The 21,072-nt window shown below is 45.1% G+C and overlaps 2 protein-coding genes across 2 annotated transcripts; both read right to left on the bottom strand.

The window, feature by feature from the left end:
* Positions 1–9,660: 9,660 nt before the first annotated feature.
* On the bottom strand, positions 9,661–10,059 carry SERLADRAFT_381024 (uncharacterized protein; the record flags this gene model as incomplete). Its single annotated transcript, XM_007314981.1, has 2 exons — positions 9,661–9,669; positions 9,724–10,059. The coding sequence occupies 2 exons, from the start codon at positions 10,057–10,059 to the stop codon at positions 9,661–9,663; spliced, it is 345 nt and encodes a 114-aa protein (XP_007315043.1).
* A 4,042-nt stretch (positions 10,060–14,101) lies between these two features.
* Positions 14,102–14,431, bottom strand: SERLADRAFT_346150 (uncharacterized protein; the record flags this gene model as incomplete). The annotated part of the gene is made up of 1 exon (XM_007314980.1): positions 14,102–14,431. A coding segment is annotated over one exon (330 nt), but the record flags the coding sequence as incomplete, so codon positions are not given.
* Positions 14,432–21,072: the final 6,641 nt, after the last annotated feature.

The following is a 21,072-nucleotide window of genomic DNA, read 5'->3' as shown; positions in this document are numbered from 1 at the left end:
ATGATGAGACTGCACCCGTAGGGGCAGTAAAGAGGGAAACAATTAGCTGGGGTGGAAACTTGTGTGGAGGATGATGTTGGCATTGCTGGCATAGGAGCTCACACAGAAGGTCTCACAGAAGATGAGGTGGGTGTTGCTGAAATGGGAGCATGCATAGGTGGTGTGGCCACTGAATGGGGTAGTGTTACAATAACACAATTTTTGGACCTTCCCTTTACTTTTATTCTCTGCTTTAACCTTGTACTTTAGCTTTCACACATGGTGCCACGCGGCACTTTCCCCTTTTGGTTCTAACTCCTCTTTCTCGCGCCACATTGCCTTTCTTCTTATTTTGGACTCAACTCTCTCACACAGTGGAGCTGATCATACGGGCTAGGTCCCATGACATCATCAGCCACTGTCTCTATCAACTGTATAGTACACATGTACAAATAACCCTGTAGTAGTATATATACCCCAATAGATCCAGGAGACTCCTCAGCAAGTCCTCCTGTTGTATACCAACAAACTCTTTGCAGCTCAAAGGGTAACCACTCCCACATCATCTTCTCTATAGTGTGTTCTGTGTGCGCCAGAGTAACTAACTCTTGGTTGTTACATTAGGACTCGCTCTTCTACTCTCTTGCACATTTGTGCAAAAGTCCCATTGGGCACCCGGACTCCAGGGTGAAGGAGATTGGTTATTGGTTGGGAATATCCTGCATAGCAGATAGGTGCGCTCTTTGCGACGGCCTTGTAGTGCTTTGGGAGAAAAACCAAAACCGTTGATATGCGGCCCCCAGCGTTAAGGGGAGTACTTAGCTCAGCAGTTGGTGTGGAACCTCTGTTGATTAGATTTTAAAATACAAACTTCTTCTTCGAATACCTCTGACCAGGCCGGGCAATTGCCTCCGCCAGTTGGAGAAGGGTTGACAGCTTAACAAGCGGACCACCCCCTGATAACCGTTCGGACCAGGGTTTATTACAAATAACTTTTATATAAACTTTCAAATACTATAGTGTGGGTAGTCGGAGATTGAGATCCAATACTCAGCTGGGAAGAGGTTGATCCGCAGATAGCAAGCGGGACCCCCAGTTACCTTTTTTTTACTTTACAAAGAGAACAAGTCAACATGTCGTTGCAACCAGATATGAATGCGCTGCTGCACGCTATGCGTACACAGATTACAACATTGACCTCGCAACTCGCCGAGCTACAGACAAACCCCCCTGTAGCAACCCCCTTGGTGGAAAAGAAATTCAACAAAAAAGTCGAAATTGTTGCTGACCCCGGCGCCTTCGAAGGAGACAGAGCGCGATTTGCCAAGTGGTGGATCAAGCTTCAGATTTGGGTCAAGGCAAACTGGGACGCATTTGCCGACAATTTTGAGGTAGCCACCGTGGTGTTATCTTGACTAAAAGGACCTGTGGCGGGTCGATACGCCCAAGTAAGACTTCAGGAGTGCTACACCGCGGGAGTGTGGCCGACCTGGGAGGATCTCAAGAAGGAGATCGAAAAATACTTCAAACCACAAGCTGAGCGTGACTGGGCGCCTCAGCAAATCTGTTCCTTCAAACAAGGAAACATGAGGACAGATGATTACGTCACCAGGTTCCTGGCCCTTTCCATCCAAGGAGGGCTTGGAAATGAACATGCAGTGGAACTGCTAGAACACAATGTGAACCCTCGCATTGCAGAGCAGATCTACCTGCAAGATACGAGGAACGAGAACTTGTCCCTGGTGGCCAAGGAAGTACGTCAAGTCGGTAGAGCCATGGAGCTTTACCAGATGCACCAAGGTGGCGGGTCCACCACCAAAAACAACGAATCCCAGAGGCACCCCGGGTTATCAAACCAACATAAACATTCTCATGGGTTCAAGTCATTCGGGCTGCAACCAGGGCAGGGAGCCCCCATGGATATCGGCGCAGTCCAAGAGGGACAGATGCGCAGATTCAAGGGGAACTGCTACAGTTGCGGCCAAGAGGGACACATGTCCCGAGACTGCAGAAAAGGAGTGCAGGCCGCTCAACAAAAAAATAATCAAGGGCGCCAGGCACACCAATAAGAATCCGAAAAACCGGACAATAGGCTCCAGACTCTGGCTGGTCGTTCATACGACAAAATCTGGGCCTTCTTTTACGACCAGCAGGTTGCTGAAATGAAGACTCAGGGAAAAGAGTTCGGAGATTAGGTCACTTGGGTGCCTTCGCTCCACGAAACAATGAAGTAAACCACAACAAGGTGGCCCCTGCTCTGGGGTGTTGCACAAGCAATAACGGAAAGAAGGGGATGGCTCCCCAATTTGTAAATAGATTTCAAAATTTATCAGAAATATGTACTTGTATGAAGTAATGTAACTGTAATACAAATGATACTACCGCTGCACCGGTGTCTCCCTTGGAGTGTGGCCCCGGCGAAACAAACACTAGGGTGCTTGATTCTGGTAAAAATAAAATAGAAAAACATGTAACTTTCAATACCTTTTCTTCTTCTTTGGAGCCACCCTTTCCCGAAATCCCAAGGCATGTGTTGATGCACACGTATTTTTTCCAAAAGGAGATCCGTTTAGACGTTGGTGTGGAAAACCTTGCCCGGGGCACAGTACACCCGGCCAGCGCACTGCTTGATTCAGGTGCTAATGGAATTTTCATAGATCAGGCCTGGGCAGAGCAGATTGGACTCCCCCTTGTAAAATTAGATGTATCTATTCCCGTCTACAACGTTGACGGTACGCTTAACACGGGTGGCTGTATCACACACAAATGTTCTTTTGTGGTTGAATACCAAGGACACAGAGAATGAGTCACCGCCGAAGCCACCCAACTAGGGAAGATTAATTTAATCTTAGGCTGGACCTGGCTATTTAAACACAATCCTGAGATCAACTGGCAGACAGGGGTTGTCACATTGTCACGTTGCCCTCAGGAGTGTGTAAACTTGGGTAAACCGAATCATGTCCGTCACAATGAGTGTCATGAGAAGATAAACGCTGGTCACGTTTACAAGCTCAGATCTTTAGAAAAGATCAACGATGACGATGATGAGGTAAAACCCAAAGAAGAGATCAAGAGGCTGGTACCTCCCGAGTACCATGACTTCTGGAACGTCTTTTCTAAACACAAATCAGAGCGTTTCCCAGAGGCTAAGCCTTGGGACCATGCTATAGATTTGAAGTACACCTTCAAACCAAGACAAGGACACATGATACCACTCTCTGCTCCAGAAAGAGATGAGGTATCAAGTTTCATAGACAAACAGCTTAGGAAGGGTTACATCAGACCTTCCAAAAGCCCTATGACGTCCCCGGTGTTCTTCATTCCTAAAAAGGATGGTAAGAAGCGTATGATTATGGACTATTGTTATGTGAATGAGCACACGGTTAAAAATGCGTATCCACTGCCTTTGATCAGTCAGCTAGTAGACAAGTTGGCTGGTGCCAAGATCTTGACAAAGATGGATCTCAGATGGGGGTACAATAATGTACGAATCAAAGAGACAGATGCTTGGAAGGCTGCGTTCACGTGCCACCGAGGATCCTTTGAGCCCCTCGTCATGTTCTTTGGATTGACCAATTCACCGGCGACCTTCCAAAGCATGATGAACGAGATCTTTGCGGATATGGAAAACTGTGTCGTCATTTACATTGACGATTTATTAATATTTACAAAGTCGGACAATGAGGCTGTGTAACAACCAAGAGTTAGTTACTCTGGCGCACACAAGAACACACTATAAAGAAGATGTTGAGGGAGTGGTTACCCCTTAAGCTGCAGAGAGTTTGTTGGTATACAACAGGAGGACTCGCTGAGGAGTCTCCTGGATCTATTGGGGTATATATACTACTACAGGTTGTTTGTACATGTGTACTATACAGTTGATGAAGGCAGTGGCTGATGATGTCATAGGGCCTAGCCCGTATGGCCAGCTCCACTGTGTGAGAGAGTTAAGTCTAAAAGTAAAAGAAAGGCAACGCGGCGCGAGAAAGGGAAATGCCGCGTGGCACTTAAAGTATAAAGTTAAAGCGGAGAATAAAAAGGAAAGGAGATGTCCGGAAATTGTGTTATCGTAACACTACCCCCCTTCTAAGGCTCGACTTCCAGGCGAGACCAAATTCCGGAGGTAGTGGTAAAATTTTCGGGCATAGGTTGAAAGAGGGAATTAAAAAGGTTTGAATCCATGCCTCTAAGCTTCCTGGGAGCTGAGGGATTCCTAGAATAAAATTTGCGAACAGCATCGCGGGAGTTTTCCAGATGGGATTCTGGTTCCCACGTTCTGTCCTCGTCTCCATAGCCTTTCCATAGGACCAGGAACTCTAATTTTCCACGCTTCAAGCGTGCATCTACCACCCGTTCGACTTCGAACTCTTCTTCACCTTCCTGGGTGACTACCACCGGACCGGGCCGGTCTACGCGCTGTCCCAGTAGCGGTCCTTTGTAGGGTTTCACACGGCTAATGTTAACCGTGGGTACCACCCTCATTCGTTTTGGGAGTTCCAGCTCCACCGCATTAGGTTTGACTTCCTTAATCCGGTAAGGGCCAATCCACTTTTCGGTCAGTTTTCTAGACTGCCGGTCTTTTAATTTTAAGTGGTCGGTGTCTAACCAGACCAGGTCGCCGACCTTGTAATCAGGGGCCTTAGAGCGTCTACGCTCTGCCCTGTCTTTCATCCGCTCCGCAGTTTTAAATAGCGCTTTGCGCGTTTCGTCCAAGACAGACTTCATGTCTTTTGCCATGTTCCCAGCAGCCTCGTTTTTGCTTTTGCCAGGTTCTACACCCATTCTGGGGAGGTACGATCTAGTAACCTCGAATGGTGCCTTTCCTGTAGCCGACGACTGTTTGATATTATAAGAAAACTGGGCTATCTTTAGCCACTTGGCCCAATCTGTCTGTCTGTCGTTAATAAATATCCGGAGATACTGTTTCAACTCCTGGTTGAGTCTCTCCGTTTGTCCATCGGTTTGCGGATGGAACGCCGTGGATAATTTAGGTTTGATGCCCAGCATCCGGCACAATTCTTTCGTAAACTCGCTAGCGAATTGCGGTCCTCTATCGGAGATTACCGTTTCTGGTAACTGTAAAACCCTTATCCCCTATGCCGAGTGAACGGAGGGATGAAGGCTTAAATCAGACAAGTAGTGTTTCAAGTAGCGATTGAGAATTAATCAACAACTGAGGAAAGTATGTACATGATGGTCTACTATATATATGTTTCTGAAAGTCAGCCATGAGGCGCTGACTGAGCTAACATGCAGTAGCCATGAGGCGCTGACTGATGTTTTTTGTAATAATTCTAGACTCATGTCACGTGGTGGTCACGTGATCTGATATAACTACGTATTATGTTATCCGCGCTAAAGCAGCAGCTTAACATATCTTATCTGTCATGTGATCAGATATAAAAGAAAAGGAAAAAGAAACTAGCGCTTAGACTAGCGCTTCTGGTTCAAGTCGTGACATTACCCCCTCCTTAGGACTTTCGTCTCGAAAGTAGGGGTCCATCTTTCCGTTTTCCCAATTAAACAATTGTTTCCGGACTCTAGTCGTTGTGAAGTTTTCAAAGGGTTGGAAGTGTAATTGAAATCGGATTCGTCGAGGTGCACTAGGGTTGTTATCGTGGAACGTTTTTACTTTATCGGGTGAGTTGTTTAGATGTTGTTTGGGTTCCCACGTGCGTTCCTCTTTTGGATAGTTCTTCCAGTGTACTAAGTATTCCAATTTCCCTCTTTTTAGACGTGAGTCTAGAACTTCTTCGACTTCGTATTCTTCTTGTCCGTCCACTATTACCGGCGGTATTGGTTTAGGTTTCTGTTGGGAAGGGAACTGTGCTTCTCTGTACGGTGTAAGCTTGATCTCGTTGAAAACTGGATGAATAGGCCGCCATGTCGGTGGTAGCGCTAATTTATATGCCGATTCGCCTATCTTTTCCAGTATTTCAAACGGACCGTGTCTCTTGTCGTCCAGTTTCTTAGCTGGTCGATCTGTTGAGATATTGGTCGCTTCTACGTACACCTTATCTCCTGCTCTATATTCTACCGCTTCTCTTTTCTTCTTATCGTACTGCTTCTTCATCTGTTCAGCTGCCTTTTGCAGCGATTTTTCTGCTCTCTTCCTTGTTTCTGTCATTCTCTTTACGAAATCTTCTGCGTTTTCGTTCTTTACCCCCACTTTCACTACTTCCTGTGTTCTCGGATGATGTCCATGATTCAGGTAGAACGGGCTATATCCCGTCACAGAATGTTGTTTGTTATTGTAAGAGAATTCTGCTAGGGTAAGCCATTCTGCCCAATCATCTTGTTTGTGGTTTACGAAGATTCTGAGATACTGTTCTATCTCTTGATTGATCCTCTCCGTCTGTCCATCCGTTTGTGGATGCCAAGCCGTTGATGGGTTCGCTTTTATCTGAAGAAGTGTATGTAGATCTTTCATGAATTTCGAAACGAATTGCGGTCCCCGATCTGAGATGATCTTTTCGGGTATGCCATGGTTCCTGAATACATGATCTCTAAATAGTCGTGCCACTCCTTCTGATGTGATCTCCATCTGCGTGGGAATTACCTTGATCATTTTTGTAAACCGATCTACTACTACCATTATCATGTTATATCCATTTGATTCTGGTAGCGGTCCGATCAGATCTACTGATATGATCTGCCAAGGTTTATCCGGGATCTCATTTGGATGAAGCGGTGCTGCTTTCTTTTTATGGTCTGTTTTGGTTCTTTGGCAGACTTCGCATCCATCTACGTATCTCGTGATATCTCTGTCCATATAGGGCCACCAGTATTGTCGAGTAATTAGCTCCTTTGTCTTATATCTTCCTGGATGGCCTGCAATAACAGAGTCGTGGTTTCGTCGGATAATTTCTTCCCTTAACGCGGCATCCTTCGGTACATAGATCCTGCCTTTGAATACTATGCAACCGTCTTCGTCTAGCCAACCATCCTCTCTCTTTTCTATCTTTCCTTTCATCTTTTTTATCAGCTCGTCTACATTTCCCTTTCTTTTTGTAATCCACTTTGAAATCTCCAATTCTCTCTCTTGACTGTCTGCGATCTTTTGTCTTTGTTCTGGAGAGAGAGTCATCCTTACAAATAATTTCTCGTCCAGTAACACGACGTCTTCGTTGTCGTTTTCTCCTTTGTTATGATCTGATCGCCTCGAGAGAAGATCTGCTTTTATATGCTTCCTCCCTGGCATATGATGTATCGTGAAATGGTACTGGCTCAACTCTGTCATCCACCGCGCCTGTCTCCTGTTCAACTTCTTTGGTTCTTTGAAATACAGCAGATTTTGATGATCTGTCCATATCTCAAATTCCTCTTCTGCGTCTATTAAGTAATGTCTCCATTCGTTAAGTGCCGTCATGATGGCAAGAAGTTCTTTGTCATAGATCTCGTAATTGCGCTCTGTGGGGTTTAACGCTTTGGAGAGGTATGCAATTGGCTTCCAGTCATCCTTTTGTCTTTGTGATAAGACAGCACCCATAGCGAAGTCACTACTGTCCGCTTCTACTTTGTATTGGCCATGTGGTACTGGGAGGGCTAACACTGGGGCTGAAGCTACACGTTGTTTTAATGTGTTGAATGCTTCTTGTTGTTCATTTCCCCAAATAAAGTCCTCTTTTCCCGTTAACTTGGTCAATGGTTTGGCTACTTCCCCGAAGCCCTCTATGAATCTTCGATAGAAATTTACAAATCCCAAGAATGCCTGTATATCCTTTTTATTTTTGCATTCTGGCCATTTGCTAATTCCTTCTACTTTTACCGGATCCATGCGAATTTCGTTCTCTGAGATGATCAGTCCCAGGTATTCCACTTCGGTCTGTTCGAAATCGCATTTCTCTGGTTTAAGATAGAGATGATTCTTTCTTAGGATTTCTAACACGCGTCGCGTCGTTGCTCGGTGCGTTTCTATATCCTTTGTGAATATCATGATATCATCTAGATATATGATTACTAATCCTTCATCTATCAATTCTCTGAAAAGCGTGTTCATCATCATTTGGAACGTGGCGGGGGAATTAGTCAGTCCGAAGAACATGACTAATGGTTCGAATAATCCCCGATTTGTCCTAAACGCCGCTTTATGCTCGTCTCCTTCTCTCATTCGGATATTGTTATATCCCCACCTTACATCCAATTTTGTGAAGTATTTGGCTCCACTCAATTTGTCTACTAGTTCCCCGATCAACGGAAGTGGATATCTATTTTTGATAGTGATATCATTTAGCTTCCTATAATCTTGGACTGGTCTCAACTTCCCGTCTTTTTTTTTAATGAAGAAGAATGGTGATGCGAAGGGGGACTTCGATGGTCTTATTCGTCCCAATTCTAGATTCTCTTTCAGGAACACATCTAGCTCTTCTTGCTCTCCTCTTGCCAATGGATAGATCTTGCAATCTAGGGAGTGATCTCCCGGTATTAGTTCGATTGCGTGATCCCATTGCCTTCTTTCAGGTAACGTGTCAAACTCCTTTTTATCAAATACGTCTTTGTATTGATGAAGGTGTTTTGGCACTATCTTTTCGAATCCTCCTTCTTTTCGATCTTTGCCTGCAGCTTCTGCTAGCTTTTGTGCCATTGTGCCTTGGGCTCTAATATGGTAATATTGATCGTCGATCGTGGTGTCTTCGAAATTATGGAGATTCACCTGTATCATCCTCTCGTCTTCTCTTAGTTCCTCAAAGAATATTTCCGGATCCTCCTCTGGATCAGAGATTCGGATTCTCGGTCTGCATTCTTCAGGACATCTTTCAAAGGTCAACTTCGATTCTTTCCAGTCTATTTTAGGATTATGTTTGTTCAACCATTCATGTCCTAGAAACATTTTTCCATTACCCAGATTGGTTACGGCAAGATGTATCTTTTCGACGTGTCCGTCGATTTCCATGAGCAGTATTACAAATTCATTGATGGCTCCGTTTTTGTTAAGAGTTCCATCTGCATTATAGACTGGAATGGGTCTCGGTATCTTCCTTGTCTCGTATCTTTTGTCTTTCACAAATTGGGAGTCGATGCAACTCCCCGTGCATCCACTGTCCAATAGTGCTTCGACTGTTTCTGTTTGGAGAGTATCTAATGTAGTAAGCTTACATTTTACGTTCATTTGATTGCCTTGGGTGCCCCTAATGTACTTTTTAGGGGAGGCAATTTCTATGATCGCTTGTATAGCTTCTACCTTTGGTAACCGGTTGATTTCTTTTATCGTTTCCCGGGTTACTTCTCTCGCTCTCTTTTTATGTGTCCAGGCACTTAGAATCCCAATGGATCTTTCTTCCTTTTGGTCTCTTAGCCTGTCTACTACCCATTCTGGGGTCCAAACTTCTGTTCTAGGTTTTTTTAAAGGGGTTCCTGACCTTTCTTCTACAGTCTCTGCTGCGTTTTTCTCCGTAGAGTTCGCCGCATCGGGTGTAGGAATCTTAGGTTCTATCGTAAATGCTGCGCTTTTTAGTGATTTGCCCGCCGTCGAAACTGCGGTTGTCTTATCACTCTGCGCCGCTTTTACTCTAGTCACATCTTTTTCGTTTCGGATTTCTTTCTGAGTAGAAATAATTTTATTGTCATCCGCGCTAAAGCTGCAGCGTAACAATTCTGAGTCACATGTATCTACAGTTAAAGGAAGAAATCGATTCGAAACGTCTTTAGGCTCAGTCGGTCGATGTGGTACCGCTGGCCTCTTTAAAAACCCTCAAGGAGTTTTTCCCTTTCCTCTTTTGTCATCTTTTCTAAGAACTCTCGGACATTAAATTGTGGCTTCCTTTTTTGTGCGTCTTTGCACTCGAAGCTTCTATGTCCCTTTTCTCCGCATCGGTAGCATCGTCCCTCCGTGCGGAACTTTGCTTTGTCTACCTCCATTCTTTCTCCGCTACCGGTATAGGTATATCCGGTTCCGTCTTTCTTCTTCTCTCCTTCCTTCTTTTGTTCCGAATAGGGTTTCTTCCCAGTATCGGAACCTTTCTTCTCTTTTTCTCTCTCTCTCCAAATATAGTCTATTCTGATGAGTTCCCTTTTCCACTCTTGGTAATCTCTTGGAATGTGCCCGCCGTAGATCACCCTATCCACTAGCGGTTTGTTCATATTCCTTCTGAGTAGAGATACTAGGAACTCTTCATTTATTCTATTTGTGTATCCTGCCCATCTTTTCTTTTCTTCAAACCTTTCAAAGAAGGCTTGGGCGGTTTCATTGCCCTGTCTCAGGGTCAATATTTCGTTCTTGGCAGTTTCTTTTTCAAAACTGTCCTTGAACCTTTCTTCCATTTTGTCCGCAAAATACGGCCAACTTCCGTACGTGTTTGTAATATCGAGCCCCAGCTGTTGGGCATCGACTCGGTTCTCTAGCCAATCGGTCCGGAAGGCCGCGGCTTCTCCTTCTTTCATAAAAGATAGCACAAAGCTTATCTTTTTTCGGTCATCTCGGAAATATACGGCATCGTCTTCGAAATGTAATAATAAGGACTCTCTAAAGGCCCTATACTTTTTCTTATCTCCGGAGAAGTTCTCGGGTTTCTCCAGTGCCGTTCTACTTCTTTCCACCTTTTCTGGAGGTGGCGGTATCTGTTTCTTTAATTTTCTTTGCAAGACGCTCACTTCTTCGAGTGCCTCGTCTAGCTGCGATTGGTAATGCATTTGTGTTTGTCTTATCGCCTTTTCTACTTCTTGTTTTACGTATGCTTCCAATCGCGCTTCTTTCGGGGGGGGAGTGTCTATTCTGGGTAATGCGTCCATCATTTCCCTGGTAAATGCGCTGTCCGTGCTGTTGGATGGCTCGGGCAGATCGCGATATTCTAGGTTGGACATTGAACGTGAGTTGGGGAGGAGGGGGAGTTTCGGATTTGATTAAAGGGGATGGGATTCTAATGGGTTCTATTTCTGGTAAAGGGAATTTCCCTTTGAATACGTAATCTTGAGAGTAAATGTGTTGCTCTCCGATCCAAATGTAAAAATCTCTACTAAGCATAGAAAGGAGTTCACCAGTGATAAGCTGGATCGATACACCGCTTTCTAAGATCCTAGTAGTCTATCTATTCTCTTTGAGTCAAAGTGGTCCTCTTCAGCCCACTACTGACTATGTAGGTATGGTAACTATTTTTGTATTTTACGAATTTTATGTAAAAAGTATAGTGATAAATTGGGGTCCGAACGGTTGTCCCAATGTGACCAGCTTATTAAGCTTTCAGTCCTTCTCCCGACTGGCGGACGCAAATGCGCGGCCTGGTCAGAGGAAATCGAAAATGAAACTAGGTAAAATCGAGAAAATCCCAATGGTTCCACACCAAAGAGATTATAGTGATATAAATGTATTTATAGGGGGATGGTTACAAAGGAGTCTTGGGATGAGGAAGGTGATATGTTGGCGGGAAAGAAGGATAAGATGGTGTTGGGGCGAGTGGGGATGTGATGGAGTGGAAGAGTAGTGGTGGTTTGGGTTGAGTGTTTGAGTAGGGTTAGGATGGATGATGATGATGGTGACGATGATGGTGGTTAGGATTGTTGCTGTTATATTCATAAACGGTACTTGTGGCAGTTGTTGATTGTGTAAAACCCTTATCCCCTATGCCGAGTGAACGGAGGGATGAAGGCTTAAATCAGACAAGTAGTGTTTCAAGTAGCGATTGAGAATTAATCAACAACTGAGGAAAGTATGTACATGATGGTCTACTATATATATGTTTCTGAAAGTCAGCCATGAGGCGCTGACTGAGCTAACATGCAGTAGCCATGAGGCGCTGACTGATGTTTTTTGTAATAATTCTAGACTCATGTCACGTGGTGGTCACGTGATCTGATATAACTACGTATTATGTTATCCGCGCTAAAGCAGCAGCTTAACATATCTTATCTGTCATGTGATCAGATATAAAAGAAAAGGAAAAAGAAACTAGCGCTTAGACTAGCGCTTCTGGTTCAAGTCGTGACAGTAACCCATGGATGGACCATACGGAATCCTTAAATAGGTCTGCCGTACCGGCGGTGGTGATGTTTTTGTTGGTGGGTATGAATACCACTTCTTTGGAGAAGCGGTCTACTACCGCCATTACTGAATCGTACCCGTTTGACTCGGGCAGATCCGTCGTGAAGTCCACCGATATATCCTGCCAGGGGCCAGCTGGTATCGGGTTCGGCATGAGTTTACCGGCCGGCGGTTGATGGGAATTCTTGGCCATGGCGCATCTCAGACAGGATTTTACGTATTCCTGTACGTTTTTGACCATGCCCGGCCACATGTAGTTTCTGGAGATCAACTCCATCGTTCGTTGCCATCCAGGGTGCCCAGCCACTGGAGTGTCATGATGTCTATCTATTGCCTTGATCCTTGCGGATTCCGGCACATAGATTTTGTTTTTGAAATGAAAGAGCCCGTCTTTCCATAAATAGTTTTCATTGCCGTCAAGGCGCGCCTTTTCCTCTGGGGAGATGTCTTTCCTGAAGACTTCCAGGAGGTCGGAATCTTGCCCGATTCTAACATTGGCAACCCTTCATTGATCTATCAGAGTGACACCTTTGTTGTCATCTTCAATGCCGTTGGCATGATCCTCTCTTCTAGATAAAGCATCCGCTTTCCCCATTGAGCTTCCTGGTTTATGAATTAATTTATAATTGAACCTTGACAAGTACACCGCGTAGCGGGCCTGTCTCCGGTTCAGGTCTCGGGCCGTCATGAAGTACTCTAGGTTCTTATGATCGGTCCAAATTTCGAATTGGTGCCTAGCACCTTCTAAGTAGTACCGCCAGTGCTCTAAAGCTCTAATGATGGCCAGCATCTCCTTGTCGTATATTTGATAGTTACGCTCTGTAGGCAACAAACTATGCGATAAATAGGCACAAGGCCTCCAAAGATCATCAGGGCATTTGATGGATAGAACAGCCCCAGTGGCGAAGTCAGAAGAGTCGGTTTCTAGCCGGAACTCTTTGTCTAATTCAGGGAATGCCAATATGGGCGCTGTTGTAAATGCCTGTTTAAGCTTATCAAAAGCTTCCTGTTCTTTGGCGCCCCAATGCCAAACAAGGTCCTTTTTGGTGAGATCGTTCAACGGTCTCATGATTTTTGCGAAGTCTTCAATAAACCTTCGGTAGAAATTACCTAAGCCTAGGAAGGCCCTAACTCCTTTGACGCGAGTAGGTTCTGGCCATTCCAAAATAGCTTGAACTTTCTCAGGGTTCATCCTGATTCCGTTCTGGCCTATGATCATACCGAGGAAGTCTACTTCCTTCACTTTAAAATTACATTTTTCGGGTTTGACGAATAGGTCCCGTTCCTGTAAGCGTCGAAGGACTTCTTGCACGATCCTGTCATGCTCAGCCTTATCGTCCGACTTTGTAAATATTAATAAATCGTCAATGTAAATGACAACACAGTTTTCCATATCCGCAAAGATCTCGTTCATCATGCTCTGGAAGGTCGCCGGTGAATTGGTCAACCCAAAGAACATAACAAGGGGTTCGAAAGATCCTCGGTGGCACGTGAACGCGGCCTTCCAAGCATCTTCCTCTTTGATTCGTACATTGTTGTACCCCATCTGAGATCCATCTTTGTCAGGATCTTGGCGCCAGCCAATTTGTCCACTAGCTGACTAATCAAAGGCAGAGGATACGCATTTTTAACCGTGTGCTCATTCACGTAACGATAGTCCATAATTATTCGCTTTTTACCATCCTTTTTAGGAATGAAGAACACCGGGGACGTCATAGGACTTTTGGAAGGTCTGATGTAACCTTTCCTAAGTTGTTCGTCTATGAAACTAGATACCTCGTCTCTTTCGGGAGCAGAGAGTGGTATCATGTGTCCCTTCCTTGGTTTGAAGGTGTCTTTCAAATCTATAGCATGGTCCCAAGGCTTAGCCTCTGGGAAGCGCTCTGATTTGTGTTTTGAAAAGACTTTCCAGAAGTCGTGGTACTCGGGAGGTACCAGCCTCTTAATCTCTTCCTCAGGTTTTACCTCATCATCATCATCGTCGATCTTTTCTAAAGATCTGAGCTCGTAAACGTGACTAGCGTTTAACTTTTCGAGACGCTCATTGTGACGGACATGATTTGGTTTACCCAAGTTTACACATTCCTGGGGACAACGTGACAATGTGACAACCCCTGTCTGCCAGTTGATCTCAGGATTGTGTTTAAATAGCCAGGTCCAGCCTAAGATTAAATTAATCTTCCCTAGTTGGGTAGCCTCGGCAGTGACTCGTTCTCTGTGTCCTTGGTATTCGACCACAAAAGAACATTTGTGTGTAATACAGCCACCTGCGTTAAGCGTACCGTCAACGTTATAGACGGGAATAGACGTTTCTAATTTTACAAGGGGTAGTCCAATTTGCTCCGCCCAGACCTGATCTATGAAGATCCCGTTAGCGCCTGAATCAAGCAGTGCGCTCGTTGAGTGTACTTTGCCCCTGGCAAGGTTTTCCACGCCAACGTCTAAACAGATCTCCTTTTGGAATAAATACGTGCGCATCAACACACGCCTTGGGATTTCGGGAAAGGGTGGCTCCAAAGAAGAAGAAGAAGGAATCTTGAATGACACATGTTTTTCTAATTTTGTTTTACCAGAATCAAGCACCCTAGTGTTTGTCTCGCCGGGGCCACGCTCCAAGGGAGACGCTGGTGCAGCGGTAGTATCATAAATATTGCAGTTACATTTCTTCATACAAGTACATACTTCTGATAACAAATTTAAAAACTTATTTACAAATTGGGGAGCCATCCCTGTCATTCCGTTATTGCTCGTGCAACACCCCGGAGCAGGGGCCACTTTGTTGTGGTTTACTTCATTTTTACCAGGAGCTAAGGCACCCAAGTGACCTAAGCCCCGAATTCTTTTCCCTGAGCCTTCATTTCGTTGACCTGTTGGTCATAGAAGAAGGCCCGGATTTCGTCGTAAGAACGACCGGCCAAAGAGTTGAGCCGATCGTCCGGCTTCTCAATTTCTAGTTGGCGCGCCTGGCGCCCTTGATTATTTTTTTGTTGGGCAGCCTGCGCCCCGTTTCTACAGTCTCGGGACATGTGTCCCTCTTGGCCGCAGTTGTAACAGTTGCCCTTGAATCTGCGCATTTGTCCGCCTTGGACCGCGCCGATATCCATAGGAGCACCCTGTCCTGGCTGCAGCCCGAACGGCTTGAACCCGTGAGAGTGATTATGATGTTGGTTTGATGACCCAGGGCGCCTCTGGGGTATAGTGGTTTGTTTGGTGGACCCGCCACCTTGGTGCATAGCGTAGAGCTCCATGGCCCTACCGACTCGTCTGACTTCCTCGGCTGCCAGAGCCAGGTCGTCACTTCTCGTATCCTGCAGGTAGATCTGCTCTGCAATGCGAGGGTTCACATTGCGTTCCAGCAGTTCTACTGCGTGTTCGTTACCTAACCCTCCTTGGATGGAGAGGGCCAGGAACCGGGTGACGTAATCGTCCGTCCTCAGGTTTCCCTGTTTGAACGAACGGATTTGCTGCCGAGCCCAGTCACGCTCAGCTTGCGGTTTGAAATATTTTTCGATCTCTGTTTTGAGATCGTCCCAGGTGGGCCACACACCCGCGGTGTAGCATTCCTGGAGTCTTACTTGGGCGTATTGACCCGCCACAGGTCCTTTTAGGCGAGATAGCACCACAGTGGCTACTTCAAAATCGTCGGCGAAAGCGTCCCAGTTCGCCTTGACCCAAATCTGGAGTTTGATCCACCATTCGGCAAATCGCGCTCTGTCTCCTTCGAAGGCGCCAGGGTCAGCGACGACTTCGACTTTCTTATTAAACTTTTTCTCTACCGAGGGGGTTGCTACAGGGGGGTTGGCCTGTATCTCAGCGAGCTGCGAGGTTAATTCAGCTATCTGCACACGCATTGCGTGCAGTAGCGCATTCATATCTTGGGGTTGCGACGACACGTCGACTTGTTTTCTTTGGGTAACGTAAAAATAGGTAACTGGGGGTCCCCGCTTGCTATCTGCGGATCAACCTCTTCCCAGCTGAGTATCGAATCTCAATCTCCGACTACCCACACTATAGTATTTGAAAATGTATATAAAATGTAAACGTAATAAACCCTGGTCCGAACGGTTGTCAGGGGGTGGTCCGCTTGTTAAGCTGTCAACCCTTCTCCAGACTGGCGGAGGCAAGTGCCCGGCCTGGTCAGAGGTATTCGAAAAAGAAGTTATGTATTTTTATTCTAATCAACAGTGGTTCCACACCAGCTGCTGAGCTAAGTACTCCCCTTAACGCTGGGGGCCGCGTATCACAGGTTTTGGGTTCTTCTCCCAAAGCACTACAAGGCCGTCGCTAGGAGCGCACCTATTTGCTATATGGGATATTCCTAACCGCTAACCAATCTCCTTCACCCTGGAGTCCGGGTGCCCAAATGATGGGACTTCTGCACACACGTGCGAGAGAGTAGAAGAGCGAGTCCTAATGTAACAACCAAGAGTTAGTTACTCTGGCGCACACAAGAACACACTATAAAGAAGATGTTGAGGGAGTGGTTACCCCTTAAGCTGCAGAGAGTTTGTTGGTATACAACAGGAGGACTCGCTGAGGAGTCTCCTGGATCTATTGGGGTATATATACTACTACAGGTTGTTTGTACATGTGTACTATACAGTTGATGAAGGCAGTGGCTGATGATGTCATAGGGCCTAGCCCGTATGGCCAGCTCCACTGTGTGAGAGAGTTAAGTCTAAAAGTAAAAGAAAGGCAACGCGGCGCGAGAAAGGGAAATGCCGCGTGGCACTTAAAGTATAAAGTTAAAGCGGAGAATAAAAAGGAAAGGAGATGTCCGGAAATTGTGTTATCGTAACAGGCTGAGCATGACAGGATCATGCAAGAAGTCCTTTGACGCTTACAGGAACGGGACCTATTCGTCAAACCCAAAAAATGTAATTTTAAAGTAAAAGAAGTAGACTTCCTCGGTATGATCATAGGCCAGAACGGAATCAGGATGGATCCTGAGAAAGTTCAAGCTATTTTGGAATGGCCAGAACCTACTCGCGTCAAAGGAGTTAGGGCCTTCCTTGGCTTAGGCAATTTCTACCGAAGGTTTATCAAAAACTTCGCAAAAATCACAAGACCGTTGAACGATCTCACTAAAAAGGATATCGTTTGGCACTGGGGCGCCAAGGAACAAGAAGCTTTTGATAAGCTTAAACAGGTGTTTACAACGGCGCCCATATTAGCATTTCCAGAATTGGACAAAGAGTTCCGGCTAGAAACCGACTCTTCTGATTTTGCTACTGGGCTGTTCTATCAATTAAATGTCCTGATGATCTTTGGAGACCTTGTGCCTATTTATTGCATAGTTTGTCGCCCACTACGCGGTATACTTGTCAAGGTTTAATTATAAATTAATTCATAAGCCTGGAAGTTCTATGGGGAAAGCGGACACTTTATCCAGAAGAGAGGATCATGCCAACGGCATCAAAGATGACAACAAAGGTGTTACCTTGATAGACCAATCAAGGGTTGCCAATGTTAGAATCAGGCAGGATTCTGATCTTCTGGAAGTCTTCAAGAAAGACATCTCCTCCAAAGAGAAGGCGCACCTTGACGGCAATAAAAATTATTTATGGGAAGATGGGCTCTTCCATTTTAAAGACAAAATCTATGTGCCTGAGTCCGCAAGGATCAAGGTGATAGATAGACATCACAACACTCCAGTGGCTGGGCACCCTGGGTGGCAACAAACAATGGAGTTAATCTCCAGAAACTACATGTGGCCTGGCATGGTCAAAGACGTACAGGAATACATAAAATCCTGTTTGAGATGTGCCATGGCTAAGAATTCTCACCAACCGCCGGCCGGTAAACTTATGCCGAATCCGATACCAGCTGGTCCCTGGCAGGATATATCGGTTGACTTTACGACGGATCTACCCGAGTCAAATAGGTATGATTCAGTAATAGTGGTAGTGGATCGCTTCTCCAAAGAAGTGGTATTCATACCCACCAATAAAACCATTACTGCCGCGGGTACGGCAGATTTATTTAAAGATTTTGTATGGTCTATCCATGGGTTACCAGAAACGGTTATCTCCGATAGAGGACCTCAATTCGCTAGCGAATTTACAAAAAAATTATGCCGGATGCTGGGCATCAAACCTAAATTATCAACAGTGTTCCATCCGCAAACTGATGGACAAACGGAGAGACTCAACCAGGAGTTGAAACAATATCTCCGGATATTTATTAATGACAGACAGACGGATTGGGCCAAGTGGCTAAAGATAGCCCAGTTCTCTTATAATATCAAACAGTGTCGGCTACAGGAAAGGCACCATTCGAGGTTACTAGATCGTACCTCTCCAGAATGGGTGTAGAACCTGGTAAAAGCAAGAATGAGGCTGCTGAGAACATGGCCAAAGACATGAAATCTGTCTTGGACACATGTGCAAGGTGCTGTTCAAAACTGCAGAGCAGATGAAAGACAGGGCAGAGCATAGACGCTCTAACGCCCCTGACTACAAGGTCGGCGACCTGGTCTGGTTAGATACCGACCATTTAAAGTTAAAAGATTGGCAGTCTAGAAAACTGACCGAAAAATGGATTGGCCCTTACCGGATTAAGGAAGTCAAACCCAACACAGTGGAGCTAGAACTCCCGAAATGAATGAGGGTAGTACCGACGGTCAACATTAGTCGTGTAAAACCCTACAAAGGGCCGCTGCCAGGACAGCGTGTAGACCGGCCCGGACTGGTTGTAGTCACCCAGGAAGGTGAAAAAGAGTTTGAAGTCGAACGAGTAGTGGATGCATGCTTGAAGCGTGGTAAAATAGAGTTCCTAGTCCTATGGAAGGGCTATGGAGACGAGGACAGAACGTGGGAACCAGAAGCCCATCTGGACAATTCCCGTGACACTGTTCGCAAATTTTATTCTAAGAATCCCTCAGCTCCTAGGAAGCTTAGAGGCATGGATTCAAAACTTTTTAATTCTCTCTTTCAAACTATGCCCGAAAATTTAACTACTACCTCTGATATTTGGTCTCGCCTGGAAGTCGAGCCTTAGAAGGGGGGTAGTGTTACGATAACACAATTTTTGGACCTTCCCTTTACTTTTATTCTCCGCTTTAACCTTGTACTTTAGCTTTCACACATGGTGCCACGCGGCACTTTCCCCTTTTGGTTCTAACTCCTCTTTCTCGCGCCACATTGCCTTTCTTCTTATTTTGGACTCAACTCTCTCACACAGTGGAGCTGATCATACGGGCTAGGTCCCATGACATCATCAGCCACTGTCTCTATCAACTGTATAGTACACATGTACAAATAACCCTGTAGTAGTATATATACCCCAATAGATCCAGGAGACTCCTCAGTGAGTCCTCCTGTTGTATACCAAAAAACTCTCTGCAGCTCAAAGGGTAACCACTCCCACATCATCTTCTCTATAGTGTGTTCTGTGTGCGCCAGAGTAACTAACTCTTGGTTGTTACAGGTGGCCTCCCATTTGTAGGAGACAGTGTGTCAGTGTTAGTGCAATCTAGTACTGCTGTCATAAGTGTCATGGCACTGGCACTGGAGTGAGGTTAGTAAGGCCATAATAATGTCTGGACATTGAGTTATTAAAATTACTTCCTGTAAGAGTCTTTGTACTTACATGAGATGCCTCTCATTGTCAATATTGTTCTCTTGCACAGACTGTGCGGGTGACGTGCCAGCCGGCAGAACCACTTAAACAGTTGGGGAAAGATCCTTCAGTCATATCAATATCAGGTAGATAAAAGAGGAGAGGTAGAGAAAGTGGGGTAGCTGCTGAAAATATGTGTAGTTTATGGCCACACACCTTTATATAGAGAGAAACACACCTCAGAAATGTACCTCATAGTTGTACTAGTGGGCTCATTAAAGACATGAAAGAGTGATAACAAATTTCAAAAGCAATTGTTTCTGCAATTCTGATGGTCATGTGACCATAACCCAAAACAGTCCTCAGTTTATGGACTTCTGCTTTGGAGGCTCTGAATCATTGTAACTGACGGGGCATATTCTCACCAGCTTTTCAAGGAGATATTCAGAAGATATGTATGGATCCTAGTGTCATTCAAGGTGTGTATTTTATCACCAACTCCAATGTTTTTACTCATTATAGCTTCACAATACACTCAGTTGTTACTCATGGCCTTCCAAATTACCAGGTATGGTGAATAGTTTGTATTTTCCATTGATTCTCTAACATGCTATATTCCTCATTGCAGAAATCCGGAGCTTGAAGCTCTCCATCAACAACAAGCAACAAGGAGACCCTCAACTCCAAATCCTCTATCAATAATATGCTCCAAGACTCAAACTGATAAGTTATGAACTTATTGTATGAACTGGACCTGATGCTGAAAGATGCCATCAGACAATGTGGGATTGATGATTCATAGGTGATGTGATCCCCCTGTGGCCAAACTATGACATTCACACAACAACACAATCATGTCCATACAGAATACTGAATGCCAGCTGGAGTGAATTGGGAAGATAACAATACCATAGATATCTGTCTGTACCAGTAGCTAGTAATAATACAATCACAGTTGTCTTTCTCCCAGTGCCTCATGCCCAACCCAACTGGACAAAATGGTGTTAAAATCCCTCTTTGTAAGTTCAATTTTATGCTGCCAGCTGGCCGCTAATATTTTGTAATCAGCACCTGATGGAATGGTGCATCCTTTGGTCAAACACTATGCCAGTGCTGGGTATTCCAACCCAGAGATCATTGACAGACTGAAAAAATACCATGACACTGATTGGTATCAATTTTTGTTTGTGTGACACTATAGGTCATTAGTATTTTGAAGCTCACAATATTATTGCCAGACAGGCTGGCACTCCTGAAGAAGAAACACATGCAGTAAGGCATAAAGAGTGCACATGGTCAGGCCCATACTTTGGAGAGCATTGGTCCTGCTATTAAATGTGTCCGTGCAAGGTTCATATAACATAAAGAAGACTCTATTGCAAGAGGAAAAGATAATGGTACCATGGTCAGTTCAGATCATATACATCTCATTGGTTCACTCACTGTGTGATATAGTCAGCTAACTCTGCAGTATATGAACATGCACCATTATGAAAAAGTCATTGCTGGGAGAAGTTGAAGGCTTAAGAGGAGTTAATACTGGACTGCAGGCAATGATG

The sequence above is a fragment of the Serpula lacrymans genome (genome assembly GCF_000218685.1).
Source record: "Serpula lacrymans var. lacrymans S7.9 unplaced genomic scaffold SERLAscaffold_3, whole genome shotgun sequence".
NCBI lineage: Eukaryota > Fungi > Basidiomycota > Agaricomycetes > Boletales > Serpulaceae > Serpula > Serpula lacrymans.
This window is presented reverse-complemented; position numbering and strand designations above follow the sequence as displayed.